The sequence below is a fragment of the Lynx canadensis genome, chromosome A2, assembly GCF_007474595.2.
Source record: "Lynx canadensis isolate LIC74 chromosome A2, mLynCan4.pri.v2, whole genome shotgun sequence".
NCBI classification, from domain to species: Eukaryota; Metazoa; Chordata; class Mammalia; order Carnivora; family Felidae; genus Lynx; species Lynx canadensis.
Window position 1 is genome coordinate 168,798,013 of NC_044304.2, and position 23,467 is coordinate 168,821,479.

The 23,467-nt window shown below is 50.2% G+C and overlaps 1 protein-coding gene across 1 annotated transcript in view; it reads right to left on the reverse strand.

Annotated features, from left to right (window-relative positions):
* The window catches only part of VIPR2 (vasoactive intestinal peptide receptor 2), a 70,455-nt gene that overhangs the window by 9,589 nt on the left and 37,399 nt on the right, over positions 1-23,467 (reverse strand). The window contains exons 5-6 of the mRNA XM_030308925.1: positions 9,972-10,069; positions 4,439-4,580 (exon numbers count right to left, since the gene is read on the reverse strand). Of these exons, the coding sequence (XP_030164785.1) occupies positions 4,439-4,580; positions 9,972-10,069 (240 nt within the window). The remainder of the gene's footprint in view (positions 1-4,438; positions 4,581-9,971; positions 10,070-23,467) is intronic.

Consider the following 23,467-nt stretch of genomic DNA (forward strand, 5'->3'; position numbering starts at 1 on the left):
TGAGGTAGATACACGTGTGCGTATGTGGATATACTGACATGCTGACCTGTGTATTTGGGGGTTGATGTGCTTACAGGAAACTCACGGTAGCCCTTCCCAGCAGGTGCCCGGGGCTGATGGGAGCGTTAACCAGGTGGCCCACTGAAGGTGCCCCTGCACTCTCTCCAGTATTCCCACCCTGACCCTGTTCCGGTCTCTCTTTCCTAAGTAGGGCAAGGCTCAGCTTATCTTTGTAAGGTGCTGCACGGAGAGTAGTTGCGGCTAGTTGAGGCTGAGGGCCAGATGCCCACAGGGCCGGGAGCAGGGCTGGCACGTGGAAACCACCCGCAGAATGTCATGACCCGGGTGCTGTGAGCGGAGAGGCGCATGTGGGGACGCAAGTACGGGAGCAGGGAAAATAACCGAAGTGAACTTGTGACTTCGTGCCACAGAAGTGCGTGTTCCGCGCCCACCAGACGGCAAAGCTCTGAAAAGCTGCACGTCATTGACCTCTGGGAAAGCCAAGCGGCAATGTTTGTTACAGTTTTTAAATACACGTGCCCTCTGGTCCGCGGTCCCTCGTGACTTCCTTCTGAGGGAAGAACATGGTGCATGAAGACACGTGTGCACTGACGTTTGTGGTGCTTGTAACTGGTGGGACGATGAAATAAGGTCACGTCCACATGCTACACTATTGTGCCACCATTCGATGTGACACACCAGGGGACTTGGAGGGTTGCCATGGTGTCCTGCCGCTTGAGGAAGAGAGACGCAGGAAAAGCCTGTTTAACTTGACTCCATTGTCTTGGTAAAACAGCGAAAACGCCGTCTCTGCCTTTCTTCTCATTTGTTTCTTGACCATCAGCACAGTGTATGGACAGGAGGTCTGCAGTGACAAGCTCTCTGCTGACCTCCCCTTCCTGAGTGGTGGTTTCAAACTGCATCCCTCAGGGCAGACAGCGTGGCAGGAGCGCCTCCGGGACCCGCTGCAGCCCGGACGGCACACACACACACACACTCACACACACACACACAGGTGCATGGGCCAAGGCCCGTCCCCTGGTCCCGGAGCCTCCCACAAGTGTGCATGGCTGGAGTCAAGGGGAGCAAGCCGGGGGCTCCTGCTGAGGGTCAGCGTCCAGGCACCCACCTGGTTGTTCACTGTCTCTAGACTAGACTCTGCCTTTCCAGAGGCCAGACAATCGCCAGGCAAAGCCGTGCAGAGAAGGAGGCCGTGTGTGCGGAGCTGGGCGGTGGTAGGGAACTGGAGGTGGGGCACTGCCCCCTGTTTGGCTTTATGATAGAACACAAGACACTTGGCCTCGAGGCCTGACTCCCTGGAGAGAACAGGAAAAGCTGAACCCACCTCCAGGTTGTCAAAGGTAAGAGTGAGTAACACACCTCACCGTGCAGAAATGTAAGGTGTGTCCCTAGTCCCTGGGAGACTTATGGCATCTGTAGTCGGTTAAAAACAACAAAAAAAGAGGCTATTTAAATGTGTGAAAACACCATGAAGCAGAGGGCTACGGGGTGAACGTGGCCCTTGGTGCATATGTGGGCCTGGCACGGCAAGCGACAGAGCTGTGTGCCTGTGGTGATGCCCCCTTGTGCAGCTTCACACATGTCCGGTGTCACAGCAGTGCCACACTAGAGGATGTGGGGCTCCCACCGCACCACGCAAAGCCCAGACCAGCAGTCCTTTCAAGCATAGATCCGAACACGGACGGAATAAAGTCTGAAGGTACATGTGTGTTCCTGTGTGTGTGAGTCCCCCTGTGGGTGCACCCATGCTTGTGACTGTGCGTGTGCACGTGTGTCTGCGCACCAGTACCTGTGTTCATGCAGGTGTGTACCTCTGTGAGCATGCATGTATACGTTTGCATGCATGCGCGTGTGCATACTCTCACTCACTCCCTTTCTCCTGACCCCTGCCATTCTGACCTGGGCCGTGGACTGGCACAGCCACTCGGGGGGCCCAGGAGCCTCCATGATGTGCAGACGCTCAGCCTCCAGCCTGAGTCTGTGCCTCCCATCCTAGCCTCAGCCCCCCCTGGGGCAGCAGGCAGTGGCCAGGTCAGAACTTAGCTCTGGGCTGGGTGCATCCCTGTTCAGATGTTATGGCTTCATTGCAGAGCTCATAGTTGCCACGTACGTCCCGACCCAAGCCCTCCCTGGGGCAGGCTGCACTCAGGCTCTCAGGGAGCACCTTGGAAAGCCCGAGGGTGGGTTTTTGAGAATCCTTGTCAACTACACATGCCATCTGTTCTGGTCTCAGTGCGAATAGACTGCCTGTGCCAGCCCCCTCGGCAGCCAGGAGGAGACACACTGAGCCCAGGGGTCACTGTTACGTCCAGGGTGTGTAGAGAGAGGGGCCGGTGGAGAGAGAAGCCTTCTCTTGGAAGGAAACAGACTCTGTCGGGTTCCCGGTCCTGCCAATGTCTTGAGAAACAGACTCCTGGACCTATGTGGAGGAGATGTGCCCTGTGTTCGTCCTGGGAGCATAACGTTGATTTGATCAAACCCAGCTGAGAACAAAAATGTCCACACAAATGCAACTGTAAGAAAAGATGTTTTTTCTGTGCCTCATGCTGCGGGCTGACTGCATCTCTGACTCACGCAAAACCTCCAATTCTCTGGGCACAATAGGAAGGAAGACGCGGTCCTCCTTCTCTCCTGCCTTCTTTCCTCTGTTGGCACACAGCTCAGTGGCACCGTGCTGGAGGGGTGCAGCTGGGGACTGGGCAGGGGCACCCCGTCCCCGCTCCCTCCTTCTCACACTTCAGGCCTCACACCTGGATCCTCGGGGGATCTTTAATGCCAGAGCGTGCTGTGCACCTGTGGCTTGAGCCCTGCCTGCAGCCCCATCGAGTCCACCCAGCTGCTGGGCTTCCCTCAGCCTGTGTCCTCATTCACAAATTGCTCTCTGGAAGGTCGCTGGGCACTCACCCTCAGTGTCCGTGCAAAGAGCCCTGCCCTCTAAGACTCTCGAGAAACGGCTGGGCGAGGCCCCCAGTGTTGGGAACGGCGGAGGGGTCTGTGATTCCCAGTGTAGGGGCAGGCGGGGTGCGGCGGGCGATGGCAGGGCACTCACTCCCTCCGGTCCCCGTCACTCCCCTGCCCCTCAGGAGCCCACCAGGTCTTGTCTATGTGTCTGGGAGCACGGCCCCGGGCTGGATGCCCCGCCAGGGCCCAGTCCTTTAATAAGAAGCAGAGGAAGGAGGGCTTCTTCCAGCAGAGCTTTGAGGCCCCCCCAGAGAAGAGAGTGGAGGTTTCTCAGCAAGAGGAGAGCCCGGACTGGCTTTGGGGCTCACCCCTTGTCACCTACGTGGGAGATTCCATGGTGGGGCGTGAGCCCCAGGGGCCCTGATGTCCCCTCAGGGGTGGGAGTTTGCTAGGTGAAGGATCTTGTGTTAATTTTATTATTACAGCAAACTCCTTTTATTAACTCAGTCCAAGTGTGTTATGAGCTGATTATCCCCAGAAATACTTTCACCCGCAGCCTCGGAAACAGCTGATGTTCTGTGATGTTACAAAAGGCTTCACTGTCTTACAACTAATTCCAGTCTGTTCAGTCCAGAGCCACAGTGCCACGCAGATGAGTCCGGCATGCTGGCTCCTTAGGAAGACAGGGGCCAGCCTCAGAGCCTGCGGTCAAATCCAGACTGAGGCACCGGAGCCCAAGGCCCTGAGGACACTGCATTGTGCGGCCGCAGAGGAAACTTAGTGGAGGGACTTGCGTATCGGAGGGCACAGTAAATGCACCAAGCACTAAAGGCCCGCCAACACCCACCACGAACACAGCCAGGGGCGAAGAGCGGCACCAGTGGTGTGCATCTCTAGAAATCACTGGCACGGCCTCCCTTGTATCAAAGAGCTGGGCCCAGGCATACTCACAGATGCGCACTGGGCTCCCAGCAAGTGCTGCAGGAAGGAGTTCATTCACCACACAGGCGACTTCCTCCCAGCAACCCATGGAAGCATCTATGCTCATAATCTGGGAGATCTGGGGTGAAAATAATGGCGTTGTGCATCTGCATCAGGTTTTCTAGCCCAGAGCGGCTGCTGATCACTGGAGGCAGTGCCCTTGTGTTGTTCTGCCTCTGCCTGGGCTTCAGTGCTCAAGGTCCGTGACCTCCAGCCCTTGGAGGTGCCTGGGACATTGCAGGTGCCTTTGTCATTGCAGGTGAGACAAAGATGAGTGTGCCTTTGTCTCCACTGCCCACCTGGACCTGCCCTGAGCCCCAGCCTCTTGGCCAGGCCCCTGCGCTTCTCGGGCCTGGCCCCTTGCCTTCACCAGTGCCTCAGAGACCCCTGTGTGCTGGCTATGGGACTTCATCACAGTGCGAGCTGAGGACAGAGACAAAGGGGTGGGGCAGTAAGGAGGCAAAGGGCTCTGGGGCCGTTCACAAAGGCCACCCTCCCCTCAGTGACAGGATCCTGCTCACAGGGACAGCCTTACCCAGGAGGATGGCTGGTCAGGGCAGTGCAGCGTGCCTGAGCTGGAGTACAGAATATCGTCCTTGACCAACACTGAGACGGCTCTTAGGATGAAGGAGAGGAACAGGTTCAGGTGGATGTAGTTCCGGGTACAATGCAGCTTCCTGTGGTGGGGGAGGCAGGGATGAGGGGTGGGGGAGGCAGGGATGAGGGGTGGGGGAGGCAGGGATGAGGGGTGGGGGAGGCAGGGATGAGGGGTCGGGGAGGCAGGGATGAGGGGTGGGAGAGGCAGGGATGAGGGGTCGGGGAGGCAGGGATGAGGGGTGGGAGAGGCAGGGATGAGGGGTGGGGGAGGCAGGGATGAGGGGTGGGAGAGGCAGGGATGAGGGGTGGGAGAGGCAGGGATGAGGGGTGGGGGAGGCAGGGATGAGGGGTGGGGGAGGCAGGGATGAGGGGTCGGGGAGGCAGGGATGAGGGGTGGGAGGCAGGGATGGGGTGGGGGGAGGGTTAGATAATCAACTCAGATGTTGTGAACACATTAACAATTACCTATGTGGCTTTAATCTTAAGGTTTTCTTCTTTTTGTATGGAAGTTACTGTTCCTTACTGTATATTTGGGATGTTTTCAGTTTTGCATTATGGTAACTATTTTCTACATCAAGCTTTTCCTTTATTTCTGATGAGCTCCTCAGGCTGGGGTTGTGAAATAGGATTTCACGATAACACTGTAAAGCAAACGGTGCTGAGTCCGGAGCCTGCAATGGCGTGTGCCCACTTCCAGCCGCCAAGACCCCACCTCCTCACAGCCAATTTCCTGGGAGGCCCATAGCCGTGATCTGCCTTGGAACTCAACTTTAATGATACCTTGCTTCTCTAAAAAGTGCTTGGAACATTTTGTTTCTAATTCCCTTGTACCACTTAAATTCTGCTCTGGAGAACACTTATTTGGGCATTTGATTTGACGTGGACTTTTAATTCAGAGCCCTCAGGAAGCAAGCTTCACACAAGCGCACTCCCACATCACTACTAGGTCTTTAGGGTTAAGTAAAGGTGCCATTTTTGAAGGACATTAGAAAACACACCGCAGAAGTCTTGCATGAGAGGCTGGAAAGAAGCAGCTTATCTGACCACCTCCCCCCAAGGGGTCAGTGTGATTTCAGAAAGCCACCTGAGGACTCAGGATTGTGGTCAGAGTGGCCAGGACCTAGAGGACCAAGACCCAGGCGAGAAGGGAGACACCGAGATGCACCCTACGTCCTCCCTCCGCCTCGGGTCTCCTCATGTGAGGCAGCTACCCACACAAGGTGTGCCGTGCTGGGTGAGAGGCCGAGGGATGAGGCCAAAGCAGTGGCTAAGGAAGTAAGGCTGGGAAGAAATGTTAGCGATCTCACGCACTGAGCAACGGCTACTGGGATTCAGGGTCTGCAGGAACAGAGGCGCTCCTGGGCTTTAATTAGAAACCCGGGAAGAGCTATGGTCTAGGAACTATGACAAACCAGAAACAACAGACTTCCCAAAGCTTGAGACATGGTCTCAAATCAGCTCAACCCCCGAGTGGCTCAGGGTGATCTGCCCATCTTGCTAGAAAAATTAAATCCTCTCTGTAGCAAGATATCACCCAAAGCCTCTACAATTTAATTATTTGTAATTTCAAAAATGAATTACAAGGCGTGCCGGGAACAGGAGCTAATGATCAAATGCAACAAAAACCCCAGGGAATAGAAGGAGATTCAGATACTGGCATTTTACGACATGCACTGCCTTGCTCAGATTTACATAGTCAAGAAAACTGATGAAGAGGTAGAGAATTGTATTAAAGAACGGAATTGATTATAACAATCAAACGGAACACTGAAAACTCAGAAAGAACCCTGAAATGAACAAATAGCTGAGTCTGATGTTAGATCAGACGTAGTACATGAGAATACTCTGAATTAGAAAACATATCAGTGGAGTAAGCATAGATTAAAGCAGAGACAAAATGAGGGAAATCACAGAAAAAGTGCTTTTTCTGTGGAAATATAAGGGAAAATGGTGAAAACCCTGAACCCATGACAGTACGGTTTGGGAAGAAACAGGAGACAAAAAAGGAAGAAGCAATATTTAAAGAATACTAGGTAAGAATTTTGGGAAACTAGTAAAACCCAGTAACAGATTAAAGGAATGTTATTAACCCCGAGAAGGAGAAATACCAAGGAAACCGCATTAAGTCCCATGATGGTGCAGCTGCTGAAAACCCGAGACCAAACAAAACCCTCGAGGCGTCTGGGGAAAACGACGCATCCCTTCAGTGCAGCAGCAGTGAGACTGGCAGCTGACTTTAAAAAGAAAAACGAGGCTCATGTTTAATGTGATGACAGAAAATAGCTGCCGATAAGGAATTCAACACTCTTGAAAATATTCTCAAATGAAGGCAAAATTAAGGTGATCTCAGGCAATCAAAAACCAGGAGGAGTCATTGCTGGCAGGCCTGTGCTGACAGATACCGAAGGGGGTCGTCAGGCAGAAGGGGAAGGACCCCAGGTGGAGACACGAAATACAGGAAGGAACTCGGGGAAGATGAAGACGTCTCTAAATAGATACTGACTCTAAATGACGGCAACTATAATGACCTATGGCCTTAAAATAGACGTCGGATTAAATACAGCACAAAACACAAAAGGCATGGGTGGGGGTAAGTGGAATTAAAATGTTGTAAAGTCTCGAATTGATGGGGAAGTGGTAAAAATAGCAATTGGAGGTTAACTCCTAGGAGACAAGGATGCGTGTTGCAATTTTGGGGTGATGCCTAGAAGAAGAACAGAATGTATAACAACCTTAAAGGGGAAAATTAATAAAAATATCCAACAAATTGAAGGAAATAGGCAATGCGTGTGAAAGTCTGTTCCTCGCGGGAACAGCTCTCCTGGAAAGCGGCCTCTTTGCCCCACGCTGTCCTGTGCCCACTGCCCCTCAGGCTGGCTGCATTCACTCATCTCTCAAACCACCATTCTCCCTTCCCTTCCCTTCCCTTCCCTCCCCCTCCCCTCCCCTCCCCTTCCCTTCCCCTCCCCTCCCCTTCCCTTCCCCTCCCCTCCCCTTCTCTCCTTCCCTCCCCTTCCCTTCCCCTCTCCTCTCCTCTTCTTTTTTTCTCCTTCTCACTCTCTCTCACCCATGACATTCCCCTGAGTGCAGTGGGGGGTTTATCGCTGTCACTCAGAGATGAACACACACTAAATCCAAATAAATCACATTTGCTGAGTTTCTTAGCTGAGTCCTTTATCCCTCAGCGCTCAGTGTAACATTTCACTTCCGAGTAGGGATCTGCACTGGATGAAGGGTGGAGCGGAGACCGTGGCCTCCAGAGAAGCCGCGCTGGAGCCCGCTCAGGCTCGGCGGCTAGAACGGAACCCCAACAACTCCCGAGGGTGGAGGGAGGGGCGGGCGGTGGCGCATCTGTCCAGTTCTGCAAGCTGGGTGCTCGGCACCTCTGCGGGCTGCCCTCCTCTCGTGGGTAGGACGGGGACAGCAGCACTTCCCTGCCTGAGCTAACGTAAGGACTGAGTTAATAAACACCCGTAGAGTGTGTGGTGTGGTCTGTGTTAGCAACCGGCGCGGTTACTCCCGGGCTCGTGGGATTGGAGCTGCTTTGTCAAGTGCCTGGACCTCACACGTACTCAAAGATGGCGGCTGCGACGACCACCCAGCGAATCCCACGCAAAACTAGGTCGTGTGTTTGTTATTCAAGTCTATGCTGCACTTTGGACTTGGCGTAGGAGATACGTCATGCCGTTTCTGTGTTTGTAAAAGAAGAACATGGTTACTTCATGCTTTCTTAGCTATGAGGCCACTATGAACAGCAAGTGTTCCACGACTGTAAGTAATTCTGTTTCCTGAGTGGCATTACTGGGTTGGAAATGGAGTTAGTTTTACAGTCAGGAGTTTGAAATCGACACTTGTGGCATGGGACACATAAGCGCAGCTGACAGATGGAGGCAGCAGCGTAAGCGCCTCTGTGGCCCAAGGTGGAGGCGGACCTGAGGGCTTGCACATCAGCTCTGGACACTTTTCCTGGCGGCCGTGACACTCCGAACCAGCAGCAGAATGACACCGAAGCAGACATGTCCTTTCCTAACCAAGTGTCACCAGTGGGTGACTAACGAGGTCCATGTATAAAAGACTGTTTGATACTCATGATGCCATCTGAGATTCTCTTAAGGACCCACATCCACATTTGCAAAACTTCCAAAATGCCATTAGGCTGGCTAATTCAGTATGTCATGTATCACAAACCTGAGAGAAATCGCCAATGCCACGGATACGGATTGTTCAAGATGGGAACTCTTTAAACATAAGCTGAAATTCTTCTAGTTCAAGTTACTCTTATCGAGTCACCAGCTTACCTCCCTACATTTTTCCTTTCTTTTTCTTTAATCTTTAACCATTTGAAGATTTAAAAATACATAATAAAATACGAAAGATAGAACAGATATCAATGTTGCACCAGAGTTGTTCCTTTTCTTTTCAGAACTAGAATATGATGGTGACTACCCCACACGGTTCTGGATTAAAGGTACTGACGTACTCTTTCTGAGAATTACTACCCTCTAGATATGTTTGAGATCCCTGAAAAAAATAAACAACTTTATTACATTTGAAGGGATTCTCAGCTGCGTTCTTCATCAGTTTTCACTTGTTTACTTCCAAGTATGGATCTCCTAATGGGCTGTCTGTTAGTTTCTAAAATATTCCATTTGTTTTATCTTTGATTTTATCTGAATACTGGCCAACGTTTGAACTAATCTGTGTGAAGATAAATAAGATTAAATCCTTGTTAAAATAAGTGGGATATCATCCAGTTTATTTAGTGCTAGTGATACTCAAGCTTTTCAAGCCAGAAGCTTCTGTTCTGAAACCAAAGCCTCTAACTCTGACCAACCAGCTGTATACAGTGTATGTTGTTAGTTACTGAAAAGACCTACCAGCGGTTCAGGTCGGGGGGAACTCTAACCTCCCCTCTAACCAGCAGGGGAATAACGCAAAATTTAGAGTGCTGACTGCATGCCACAGAGCTTCACTAGCACCCACACTTTACAGGTCATAGACAGGTTAAGTAATTTGTCCAAGGTCACACAGCTACTAAGAGACTGACCCAGGATTTGAACCCAGGCAGTCTGACCCTTGCTTTCATATTCTTGACCACAGTGTAGTGTCTCTTAATAAAGCACTGATGCCCCAAACGTAGCTGCTTTCTGAGTAGCAAGGGCGAGATCACATTGCTTCTGTATTTTCAAAAGATTTGCACAATGGCTAACATTCAGTAAACAGCAGTTGAACTGAATTCTTGTCTAAAGGCAGTATTATCTCTTTATATAAGAAATGCAGAATAGTTAAATAAAAATGTAAATATTAGCATCATATTTCACACAAGCATTCCCCGAGGGAGTTTTATTGATTTAACACACAGAGAGAGGGCTTGGAGGCAGTGACCTTCTGTCCTCCTCTGATGGGCCTAGACGGCTTAAATGGACAATTTCTGGTCTCAGACTGCAGAACTGCTCATTTCTGATACTTACCTGAAGAGGCAAAGAATTATGCTTCCGGTTGTCAGGGAAATCAGGGAGACACTGTAGCCCAGCGTGTAAATGGCTTTCACCAGAACGTAAAACGCAATCTGCAAAGAAAGAAAAACACACATGTGAGCTTTTGGTGGCCAGCAGTGGACAAGGCATAGGTTCCCACAGCCGGCCACATGCTTCCTTTCATGCAGGGCTCTTGGCTGCTGATGGCCGGGCACATGAGAGACAGTGTCACTTCACAGCCCACCTCCATTCTTCTTAACGCTTATTCATTTTTGAGAGACAGAGATAGAATCCGAGCGGAGGAGGGGCAGAGGGAGAGGGAGACAGAATCTGAAGCAAGTTCCAGGCTCCGAGCTGTTAGCAGAGCCTGACGCGGGGCTTGAATCCACGAACCATGAGATCCTGACCTGAGCCGAAGTCATATGCTTACCCGACTGAGCCACTCGGGTGCCCAAGCCCATCTCCATTCTGAACCCAGACATTTTATTCACCTCTTTAAATGCCCACCTTTTTCCTTAAAATTCATCGTGGATGACTTTGTATGGAGCAAGGAGAAGACTGACCTGAAGGGGTTCCCAGCTTCACTGTCTGATCACTGTTCTGCTGCTGAGACCAGAGGGGTTTGGAGGGGTGCTTCCTGTGAGAGAGCCCCAGCAACCACAGGAACTGGCTGGTTTTGCAAATGTGTTCTGACCTAACTGGGTTTACACTGCCCTGGGCCCTGGGAGTGGGGACCACGGGACATTCTGCACTGGCCCTGATTTCTCCATAGCCTGGTTCACACCAGCTTAGTTCTAAACTGTGGAGAGGGGTTGTGCCCACCAGGGACACACTGAGCAGAGCTCTCACCCTGGGGTCATTGAGCTAACTCGGGTGCAGGCTGGGGCAGCAGGGGTGGCCCGATGAGGCCTTTGCTCCTGCAGCTTCACGGGGCTCGGCCACCACCGCAGGCCAGCAGACCCCTGTAGGCTGGCCTGCACCCACCACCCATCCCCTGTGTTGTTCTTAACATCAAGGTGATGACTTCAACAAGGGTTTTCCCTCTGTTACCCTTGTTATTGGAGTCTCAATACTGAGTAATGACATATTTCAGAAGTAAACTATAATATTTGGAAAAATGAGTTTCTAGTTAAGATTTAACGAGAAAATGAAATAAATTAGTCTAGACTCTCAAATAGTTCAGGCAATCAAGGTTAGCTTGAAGTTCGACCTTGGAAGCAAATGTATTATCTGATATCAGGAGGATTTTTCCTTGTTGAACCTTAAGATGCAAACCAAGATCCCCGTTTTAAACTTTAAGGAGTCTGCACCTGTGATGACACTGTTGGCATTCTTTTTAGCTCAAGAAGAGAGGCGAGGGCATGCTGGCATTCTGAAAGTGTGTTTGAAAACTCTAATTTTAAGTCTTTGTCCATTTTCTATTCTCTGTACTGAGTGAGGGATTATAAATAGGACTGGGGATTTTGTTTTGTGGTCAGAGTTCACATTAAATAACGGAAAATGCAATATTTTAAACCTACCAAAAGCATAGAAAACAATATAATGTATACATATCATATAATATCTAATATATACATAACATGTAATATGTTACAGACATATTAATATAATACATCTACATATCTATAATATACGTTATATGTTATATACATATAATACATCTATAATATACCTACCAACAGTCACCAAAACCAGGACGACAATTGAGTCAGACCCCGGGGATGCCCCAGGTAACCACTTTGCTTATGCTGGGGTGCTGACCCCCGTGATGCCCTCACAGGGTGTGTGCATGTGATCTGTACCTCGTGCTATTGCTCTGATGTTTTAGTTTTATTCTGTGCACGTGCTGCATGTAACTTTTGTCTCCCCGTCAACTGTGTTATTTGCTGTCCGGTATTTACTTTACCTTGTTTTTTAGTGCCTTCTGCCTAATTTTACCATTGCTTAAAATTTTTTTTTATGTTTTTAATTTTATTTTTGACAGAGAGAGAGACAGAGCGTGAGCAGGGGAGGGGCAGAGAGAGAGGAGACACAGAATCTGAAACAGGTTCCAGGCTCTGAGCTGTCAGCACAGAGCCCAATGCAGGACACGAACCCACGAGCTGTGAGATCATGACCTGAGCCAAAGTCAGACGCTTAACCAACTGAGCCCCCCAGACGTCCCTACTGTTGCTTTAAATAGTCAAGTCTTTGCTAGGCTTCCTTATCTATCTATCTATCTATCTATCTATATCTATCTATCATCTATCTATTTATGCTGACATTATTTCTTGATTCTCAGTTCTTCTTTCTGGCTTCATAGTCTCCCCTGAAGCACATTCCTTGGGCATTTTTAATGAGGGTTTGCTGGTTGTGGATCCTGTTGGTTTGTTTTTCTGAGATGTCTCCTTCCCTTTCATTTTTGGGTGGAAGTTCAGCTTCAGCACGGTCTGAGTGGACGGTCATCTTCTCCAGGCCCTTGGAAGGCACCTGCTGTCTGTCCTGCTGCTCTTGTCCATGCAGGGGGCCGTCTGTTCTTGGTCTCTGGCATTTTCTGGCATCGGCACCATTGCCTGGCCGTGGCCTTCTCTCTGTATTTGGGGTGATCCTGCTCTCCGCATTGGAGAACTGGTGCATCACCCGGGCTGTTAGCCATGGCATGTTCTCCTGCCAGGCCTGCCGTCAGACTGACCAGCTGTCCTCCCGAGTGGTTCCCTCTCCCTACCGCATCCGGTGCTGCGTCCCTGGTGCCCACACTCCTCACTGCAGAGCCTGCCTCTGAGCTCCTATGTAATATATCTTCCTGACTTTTATTTTTAGGTCGATTTTTTCCCAGATAAGGTCTGGCTACAGCATCTTGTTTCAGGTTTATATTTTTAATTTCCACTTTTTCAAAAACATTTCAGATGCACTCATGCCTGCTCACTTCATTATCTGAAGCTTTGAGGATGTAGCCTCACTTTGGTACCTGCAGACTTGCACACACAGTGGCTCCTTCTTTGTGTAGTTTGTGCACTGGGGAGACAAGCTTGTCCTCGGACTTGATCTGTGGGCACTTGAGGCCTGGGTGAAGATGCTTCCTTCCAGAAGCACCTGTGTACCGGAGCCGGGCACCCCCGCTGCGTCCAGTTCAGGACACTTTACGTGAATGTCCCAGCTTAGGGTTTCTGTACCAGGCAGAAGACACAAATGGGAAAACCCAGCTTTCGGGGGGACACACCTGTGGTGACAGATTTTTAGATTTTCCTCCTGGAAAGCAAATGCGGGTAAGAAAATTTTCTTTGTCACCTCCGTGGTCTGATTTTTGGTCTAGCTCTCCACTCCAGCCGCCCACCACCATCTGCACTGGGAAGCCGTTCATCCCAGCTCTTCATGATGACCCAGCAGTTGCCCTGGGAACCAGCCGCCCCTGTTGCCTGGCACCTGTTCTCGGCTCTTTTATTGAGATTTTTTTTTTTTTTTTTACTTTCTTGAAATCTCAGCTGTGCATTTTAAAGCAGCATTGTTATACCTTACTTAGTATTTTTGGGTGATTTGTAGTGGGAAGTTTTTACCCCCAATTTCTTATGTAAGATTTTTATTTCTTGCTGAACTTGTGGTATTACTGGTTAATTTAATTCATTCTGCTCAACCCATTACTGAGCACTTAATTGGAACCAGACACTGAGCAAGGTGCTATGGGTACAGGATGAGTGAGAGAAGGGCCCCACCCACGAGGAACAGGACACAATGCATGAGCTGGACATTGAGATAGGTATGAATTAAGACATTTTTATGTGTTCACTAAAAAAAAAAAAAAAAGGAATAAGAAAAAAAAAAGAGGAATATACACATTTCAATTTATATTACTTTGCTTAAAGCTGGTTTAGATTTTCCCCATCTTATGTTTTCAATCACTTAAGAAGGGTTAATTTGGTCATTTGCAAATTGCCTCTGCTAAGGCCTTTGCAAAGTAGAGCAGACCCCAGGGCGAGCTAGAGACCTCAGTGGAAGGCAGCACTGGGGAAGTCTCACAGAACAAAGCACAGAACAGCCATGTAGCAACAACTGAGAACCGTGATTACATGCAGCGTGCAGTGCTTAGCAGACAGGAAACTTTCACACAGCCGACTTTTAAGAGAATGAGGCAAATCACAAGAAAATCGGGGGTGTCTGCAGGATGACAACTTTTGGGGTTTCTTCTGGGTGCACCCAAACTCCTGTAACACCACCTATGTGGACAGAACTGAAGAATAAAAATTAATGTTTAGAACATGAACCCTGAAGGACTGTGTGGAGTTTTCCATCTTTGATGTAAGTTTAAATTTATTTTCACTAGAAGTGGCTAAAACCAGCTAAGTGGTTTCAAGAACCGCACAGAGGGTCTACACAGGTGCTTTTGTCCCCAGGTTCCAGGGTCTTCCCAGGTCCTACCTCCCAAACCAGCTTTCTTCCCTGGGGGTCCCAAGTTAGACCCTCTGCCTCAGCCCCTGAGAGACCGCACATCCCCATTTGGGGCCTTCTGAGTAAATGCTTGTTTCCGAGAGGCTCCATGATCCTCGGTCCATCTCGTCATGAATACTGACTTACATTCTGCATGATTCCCAGCTGCTCTTAGAGTGATGTCCAGACCCATTCTCACACCCAACTTTGACCCAGGGCCCTGGACTCCCCCTTGCCCACCAAGGGAGTTCAGCCAACAAGAAGGAAACCTTAAATATTAGAAAGAGCGTTCACAAGAGAACAGATGGAAAGGCTTTATCCTTTTACTCTGGATCCAGATAAGACAAATGAAGAGTCATATGAGCCCCCAAGTGTTTTGATAAGTTGGAATTCACTGTGTATAAAAAACAGGAACAAAAGGCACAGTTATATTGCCCTGCACATTGCAGAGAATCATTAAGTATTTGTGGGATGAATGAGTGACTGCACTGTCAGAGTAGAGAACATAGGTAAATAGAACAGACACAAATAATCAGATCTATAAAATCTTGTTTTTAAAGCCCATGGGACATGCTATGTATGATCGTAAAACTGAAAAGAGCAATGCAACTAATGAATATCCAACTTTTTTCTTAAATACACCTTTTTTGATTTTTTGTTTGTTTATTTTTGAGAGAGAGAGAGAGAGAGAGAGAAAGAGAGCATGAGCAGGGAAGGGGCAGAGAGAGAGGGAAACAGAGGATCCGAAGCAGGATCTGCGCTGACAGCAGGGAGCCCGATGCAGGGTTCGAACTCACAAGCGGTAAGATCACGACCTGAGCTGAAGTGGGACGCTTAACCGACTGAGCCACCCAGGCACCCCTTAAATACACTTTTAAAGAATAAAATTAGAACTAGAAAAACAGTAATTCATTTGAAAAATTTTGAATGGGAGCATTTCATAACAAATGTGTCAAAATTATAATCAGAGGCATAATTACGGCCTTAAATGTCGTTGTTAATAAATAAGAAGATAAAGCATCAACGAAAGAAGCCAGAAAAACAACGGAATGAGCCAAGTAAGACAAGAAGGCAGTAATGATAGAAACACAAGTCAGAATCAGTAGGCCGGGGCTCCCCAGGAAACAAGCCCACGAGGACACAAGTTTTCGAGTGTTTATCTGACGTAAGTATGAAAAGCCTAGAACAGCGAGGACTCTATAAATCGTTGACATAAGTTAGGAAATGGTCAGACTTATAACACCACAGAGTGGTTTTTTTTCTGTATAGGCCAAGATGAGATATGCAGTTGCCAAGTATCTAAAGGGGAAAAATAATGAGAAACAAATATCTAAATTGTATTTTATACACACACTCACATGTTTTAATTAAAGTACTAAACTCTGTGCTAACAAAGTCAAGATTTTAAGAAAATGGATAATACTCTGGAAGCGTAAAAATGATCACAACAGGTTTAAGGAAAACCTAAAAATATCAATAACCAATGAAGACCTTTTTAAAAAGTTGATGACATACAATCTGTAAAAGTGACACTGGACCCAGCGGCTTTAACAGGTGAGTCCTTCCATATTGTCTAAGCCAAATTGTCCCTGGGATGCAAAAATTGTTCCAGAGCATAATAACAAAAGAAAAGCACAACATTTTATTTATGAAACTATCATAAGTCTGGTGTCAAATCCAGACAATATACTAAAACAAACAATAAAAATAAACAAAACTTACAGACTAATTTCACTTATGTCTGCAGAGGGAAAAGTCTCCCATAACTGTGCTCTCCCCGGCTACGCCTCCCTGAGCGGCCCGCGCTCCGCTCCGTGTCTCAGCTTCACGCCCTGCCCTTTGTGGCACATCTACCTCCCCTCGGGATGGATGGGCCTCTGTCCACCAGCCCTTGCTGGACTCCTAGCATCATTCCCTCCTTGTCCCTCTCCTCCTTCTCCAAAGTGTTGATGGGTCCCCATGTGGCTCCTGCTCTCCCCCCTCCACACACTCTCTCTGCAGGGTCTCAGCGGCTACATGCAGTGCTGACTCAGAAACCGGAACGTCTAGGCCTGACTTCTCTGGCACTTCCAGGCATTCTGTCCTCTGGCCTTCTAGAACTTTCTACCTATGCATTTCTAGGCGTCTCACATTCAGCATGCTTGAAAACTAATGCACGAACACACCCCTCTTCTGCAGCACTTGGCCTTAAATCTGGCCCTCCTGATGCCCACCCCATTTCCCGACGTCAGCACAGCAATTCAGGGTTGTCTCTGTGTGCGGTCTGTCACACACACTTTCAAGCAGTCAGCAACCCCTACCACGCAGGGGAGGGGCAGTCTGACTCTGAGCTTGCTTCCTTCCCATCCATGCGGCACACACCCTCTGTATTCTGTCTACCCCGTGGCAGTGGTCCTGTGGCCCACAGAGCAAGCTTCCACACCAGCCGTTTTCAAGCTTGGATGCAAGTGAGAACTTCCTGGCGCCCCCTTGCTGGTCTTGGTGGGGCCTAGGCTCCCAGGTGACTTTAGTGTGCATCTGGGTCTGAGAACTGTGATACCAATGGTTCTCCCAGTGTGACCCCCAGACGAGCAGAGACAGCAGCACCCAGGAACTTGTTGAGATGCAAACTCTGTGACCCACCTGTCCCCACCTGCCCCAGAATCAGAACCCCGGAAGGTGCGGTCCTCCAGGTGAATCTGATGCAGCTCTGCTTCTGGAACCTCTGGTCTACACTGCAGACAGGGGTGAAATGTAAGTGCGACCTTCCCTGTCTCTGCTCCAAACCCCACACAGAGGCTGCTTGTGAGCGAAGCCGTAACGAGGTCCCTACTGGCCCTCCTCAACCTTGCGCCCCCTACAAGGAGCTGGGAGCAAGTGCCAGCCACACGCTGTGTCCCTGCATTTCCATCTTTATTCTCCTACCCGCCCTCAGCAGTTTTTGTGAGGGGCCCCTCCTCTGGGAAGCCACCCTCCCTGGTCCTCTCCTGCCCTCATGAGGTTACGCTGCAGTGGCTGGAGCTCCGTGAGAACAGGCACAACTCCTGTCCCCTTTCCGACACAGCCTGCAGTGGGCCCCTGGGAACCCGAGGTGCAAAGCCTTTATGGTTTTCAAATCTCTCGTTACCATGTCATCCGATCTTGAGACTGCAGGGAAACAGGCCGGGGTGACTGTCTCTGCCGAGCAGAAAGGGAACTGCAGCTCTAGGGCAGTGAATAAGTGGCGTGGGAGGGGTGGGTTTGGTCGCCTGGTGCTGACCCCCAAGTCTTGGTCCTTCCATGGGAAGTGGGAAGGACAGCACCACGCCCTTTTTCTCAAAGACTCGGTGACTTAGCACTGGAGTGGGGAGCTTGACCGTGGAACTGCCTGACCTCTGGGCCTTCCCTGAGGGTTTTCACAGGAGCATCTGGGGGTTACATCGGGGTGAACACAGAGCTCATTAAGCACAGCGAACAGATAAGTGTGAAGTGACTAAATCAGAGTGGCTTCAGTGCCCACAGGAGACCGGAGCTGCATGGGCCTCTGATGTGGCCGCCCTCTCCTTGCCTAGTGGACACGCGCTTCTTCCAGATCAAAGTTATGTCTCTCCGGGACTTCACACATCTCTCAGATTCTGATTCTTGCACTTCTTTCAGATTTTCCCAAGACTAAGGAGGGGTCAGGGCCGTTTGGCCACAGCTCTGCTCCCTGAAGACCTCTGTCGATGGGCACTGATGGGAGAGAAATGTGCCTCCATTTCCGCATGCAGGTGAAGTGATACGTTCTGGCCGTGCCGTCTGACTGTGGATTTAGCCACCACGGGTCAATCAAGTGGGCGAACTGGCTTTGTTTTTCCCTCCAGTGAGTGGACGTAACGGATGTCCCGTTCTTAGCTGCCAGTGCCGTCCTGCCCTGAGGCAGCCCGAGAGCCGGGGCTCAGGGGACCTGAGGTGGGTGTGCCAGGATGATGATGGAGGCGAGGGAGCAGGGCCCCGGCTCGCCGTCCCTGTGCACCAGTGGCCGACAAGGAAGCATCTCCATCTGAAGAGATCCCGACTGAAGACCTCAACGTCCGATGCTTCAGAACCTGTGATTTCACTTTCACAAACACTCGCTTTCATGTTTGCTTTGGTCTTTTTAACATGGTCTTGTTTCCCCACAGACAGCTCCCGGGTGTGGACACAAGGGGCCTGGTGGGAAGAGCCTGGCCGGCGGAGGGAGCCCATAAATGACGTCGCAGTGTTCTCTGACACAGAAAGGGCTGCAGATACTTCGGGCACTGAGTGCCGCGGCACGGGGACGCCCTGCAGGCCGAGCGACCAGCGGCCATGTTTCACGCCCTCCTGCATGAGTGCCAGGATAATCCCAGGTCCCCTGCGGATGTAGAGCCACGTGTTATGATCACATATTTAGGGCTGATTTACTTGGAAAAGGTTTTCATCAGCATCATCATCACAACATTGGGAAGTGAGACAAGACAGTCCAGGAATACTTTCCTGTCTCAATACTTCCGAGAAGCCAGAGGCTCTGGAGGAGCGTGTGGTGGGCAGTGGTGGTGACGGGACCCTCCGCTCTGAGTCACTTCCGAGTCGCACAGGCAGGATCTATGCTCAGCTTTCGGCTGGCGGTCCTGCCTGGGAGGCAGTGACGTCCCAGCCAGGGGCCGGGTTGGCCTTTCCCCGTCAGCCTGTCACCGGGGCTGCTCCCACAGCAGCTGTGGTGGACAAGGTGATTTCTATGTCTTCTTCTAATTTTCCACGAATGCACGTGTGCTGGTGCTACAAGGGCAGACAGGGCCCTTCTCAAAACGCAGAAGCCCAGCCAGTGTTTTCCAAACAGTGAGTCATCACGAGGGTGACCACCCACTCCGATTTGCCCCGGGGCCAGGCCTGGCTTGCATCTGGTATCCTGGAGTAATTATTAATAGCTCCTCCTTTCTCTCTCGAAGGGCCAGGTTTGGCTGACATATGATGCAGTCACCCTATTTATAACCCGTTAGTAGGTTATGTGATCCATTTAGTGGGCAGTGACCAACGTTTGACGAAGAGTAGCAGAGAAAGTGTGGTTTTGTGAATGTTTGTGCTGGGTTGCAGTGTGAAATGGATTTCCAATTGTGCACTTTAATCAAAGGCATTGGAAGCCCCTTGGCTAGACCAGAGACTCGTGACTCAGCCGTCTCAGAAGCTTTCTGGTAAGAGCTGCACCCACCTCTCACCTCTCCCTTCAGCAAACTCAAGAGACGGACACTCGGCTGTGTTTTCTTCTGAACTTACTGATGCCTTCATCACACGCATCACTGTCTGGAAAGCAATGGTCTCCCAGAACCCTCTTAGTGAAGATTAACCTGCCCATCAGCAAGTACCCCTCTGCACCAGCGGCAGAAGAAACAGCTCTCAGATAGAGAGCGTGTGTCTCAGGATGGGGCCCACACGGCTCCTGTCCTTAAGGTACACAAAGTCCTGTTGATAAACAAGACCAACACACGCCTGAAACATGAATGAGTCGCTGCTAACCTGCCTTTCTAACTCCGAATTCAGGCTGCGTGGCCGAGGCTTGAGCAGGAGCAAGAATTAGGTGGTGGGAGGCGGGACCTTGGGTGGGGAAGGACAATGGTGCAGGTCCAGGCTGGAGGGAAGGGCAAGCTGGGGGGACGCTGGGCAGGAGGAGCAGGGATGTCCGGTCCCCAAGCGACAGCACTGGTGACGCTCACTCTGCTTCTCCCTGACTCCAGGACTCGCACATTCCATTCCCCCCAGGTGGCCGCAGGCAGGGGTTGAGGGCGGTGCTTGCTTCACTCTGCAGGACACCCCGGATGTGCCAGCAGGTCCAGGGGCTTTCGCCTTGGGGTGGCTTCTGGGCATGAAACCACCTATTTTCAGGGGGAGTGTGGTCCAAGGTTCCATTTATTTCCTGACTGAAAGGCAGAACACCAAAGCCCCTGCCCGAGACTTACACCTTGTCTCAAGATGCAGGATGAAGCCCAGGATCGCGTGTTGTAAAATGTACCAAGTTGAAGTTTTCTTCCCGCTGGTTATCGGCAAAATATCGTGTAAGACCCGCCTATTCTACTACAAGCCATTCTGCTTGGGAGGCTGAACAATATTCAGACAGTGCTGCAGCTTCTATAATCCAAAACGTAGCCCAAAGTTCATTCACTTCTCCCAGCAACCTTGGGAAGGAAGCGGACTGTTATCGTCATGTTCCCATTACACTAATGAGGAACCTGAACCCCAGGAGGGGAGAAGCCAGTTTAAGGACACAGGGCCCTCAAGCTGCAGAGGTGAGACTGGAGCCCGAGCCCCACGGCGTCATCCGTCTGGGAGAGACCAGTTACCCTTCTGTCCCGATTTTTTTTCTTCAAGAGGAATTAGCTGCTTGAAGGAGCTTGGATGTTGCCACCTCACCCTGATAATGGTAAAAGTCTGAACGACGTGACAAATCAACCACTCGTCATGGATCTGCCGGGGCGGAGGACACAGGACGAAGTGCTGCCCCAGGACTAGACAGACAGACGGTCACAGGGAGTCACTGCCAGGCACAGTCACGAGACTTATGACCCACCGGTTCAGCTGCGGTAATCCAGCGGGCCTGGTGCAGAGGAGGTCAGGCAAATGTGTCTGTGGAACAAAAGGGAGCTGGGACAGAGACCCACATAAGCGGGCACTGAAATGTGACAAAGGAGCAGAGTTGAGTGGAGGAAGGACAGTCTCTTTGCCGCATGCCACGGGAACGGCTGGACGTCTGCACGCAAAACAGGAACAGACACTCAGATCTCACACCTGCTCAAAAATTAACACGCATAGATCACAGACTGAAATGTGAAATGTAAGACTGGGCAAGTCCTGGAAGATGTCTGAAAGAATGGAGATGCCCGGGTGTGATGATCCTTCGGAGCCACAGCACCACAGGCATGGTCCGCGGGAGAAAGAGTTGGTACCCTGGGCTTCATTAAAGCTAAACTCCTGCTCTACAAAAGCCCACGTCCGAGAGCAAGAAGGCAGGCACAGGCTGACAAAGGACTGTCACTCCAAACAAAGAACTCCCAAAACTCAACAGGGAGAAAATAAACAACCCCATTTAAACAAAACGGGCCAAACACCTTGACAGACAGCTCACCCAAGGACATGTCTAGACGGCAAGTAAGCTCACGGAGAGACGCTCCACACAAGGGCACCGCCCATGCTCCCCGTGGAGCTGAGACCCACACCCACGGTGCACGGGGTGGCAGGCACGTTCTCCGGCTCAGGCTTACGTCCCATAAACACACGACACTGCAGGCTCGTTCCCTTCTGCTCTGCTTCCCCCCCCCACCGCCGCCCAATCAGAAAGTGACCGCAGTGCTGTGTGTCCTGGCTTGTCTGGGGATTAAATGAGATAGTCCATGTAGAGCTTAGTAACTGCTCTTAGTAAGTGATTTATGTTATGTGGTTTGATTTTATAATGAGAACTATTTTTATAATGAAAGAGATGTTAAAAGTTATTAATGCAATGACGCAAGTCCTTGTTCAGTTGAAGAAATAGTTCTCAAACTTCCTTTGTGCATGTTCTGTGTTCACAGAAAAGGTCAGAACACGCTGGAGAGTGGTCTCCTCTTCCCCATCCAGCCCCGACTGGCATTGCCGTGGAAGGGAGGGGCAAGGCAGGGGCCCCAAGCCAGAGAATCCCTGTGGGAGATTCTGGGTGGTCAGAGGCACAACTGGAGGCTGAACAGAGGGAGTGGGAGAGCCCTGAGCTGTGACTTGGGACCTTCTCCAGTCCTTGATGCCCCACTTTCAGAGTCGAGGAGAGGTGGGCACTGATCCTGTCTGCAGACATCAGAGACATCTGGGCAGCAGGGACAGGTCCTCACTCCAGGAAGGAGTTGGGCTCCAAGGTCAGAGGGCATACGAGGGCACACGAGAGCTCAGTGCTGATGACCCAGGAGACGTGTGTGTGACCAGCAGGTGTCTGTCCTGGCATCTCATGCCTTCCTCTCCTCTGTGAGGTCACCGGCTCTTCTGAGGAAGGAGCACACATCTGGAAAATGCCTCTGGAGAGCTCAAATGCCTCATGGAGGAGCGGGTGAAGTCAAAGATTGTCCGATGACTCCTACTCCGAAATAAAGGCTGATCTTCCAGAGAAACTCTGCACTGTTATTTAGCTTGGGGCCTGCGGCGATATTGGAAATGTGATTTTTCAGCTTCTTCACGCATGGCTGTGTGTTGACATTTTAAAGAGGAGAGGCTCGGTGGGGAGGTGGTCGTGTCCCAAGGGGCTGCCACACCACTCAGCATGCAATTCCGCCCTTTACTTTAAGTAACTGCATGGAACATTCCTATGTTGGTGTGGAGGGCTGAGAGGAAAAAACAATTTTCTTTTAAATCCAAATAGGACATTTCTGAGGCAAACAGCCATAGATATTTTGGGGGCATTTTATCCCACTGAGACCCGAAAGTCACTATGAGAAACATCAGACAAACCCCAACAGACAGGCATTTACAACATCATAGGCCTATATGAAAGAGAAAGACTGAGGAATGTTCCAGATTGAAAAACACTGAAGAGTCATGATAGCCCAGTGCAACACATGACCTTGTACTGGGCACTGACTGAAATGGTGCCTCGATGGCAGATAAGATAACATTGAATTTCCTAAATTGGAGAACAGTGTTGAGGTTCTATCAGAGAACATCCTCACTTTAAAAAACTTGCCCTCACGTTTTAAGTGGTAAAAGGCGTGTGTGTGCAACCCGCTATCCGCGGCAACGGGCACGCACCCACAGCTCGCCGGGACACAGCAGAGCAGATGGGGCAAGACGCTGCCTGGAGAATCGGGCTGGCGACGTGTGGGTTCCCCGCACCATTTGAACATGTAAACTACTTCCAGGTCATACCACAGGCTCGACAGAGACAACGGGACCGTCAGGCATCCTCATTGTCCCGACAAAGTCCAGGGTTAAAAAGCAAATGTAACTGAGAAATGATCTGACAAACTTGGCATAAATGTAAGTGTTTTATTTTGGCTTTGGACTAAAATTAGATTTATTTGAATACAAAAGTAATATATGTTTACTTCTGAGAAAGTAGAAAATGGAACAAAGACTTTTGAAAGGAAGAACACGGCTATTACAACGACTCCCCGCTGCCAGGA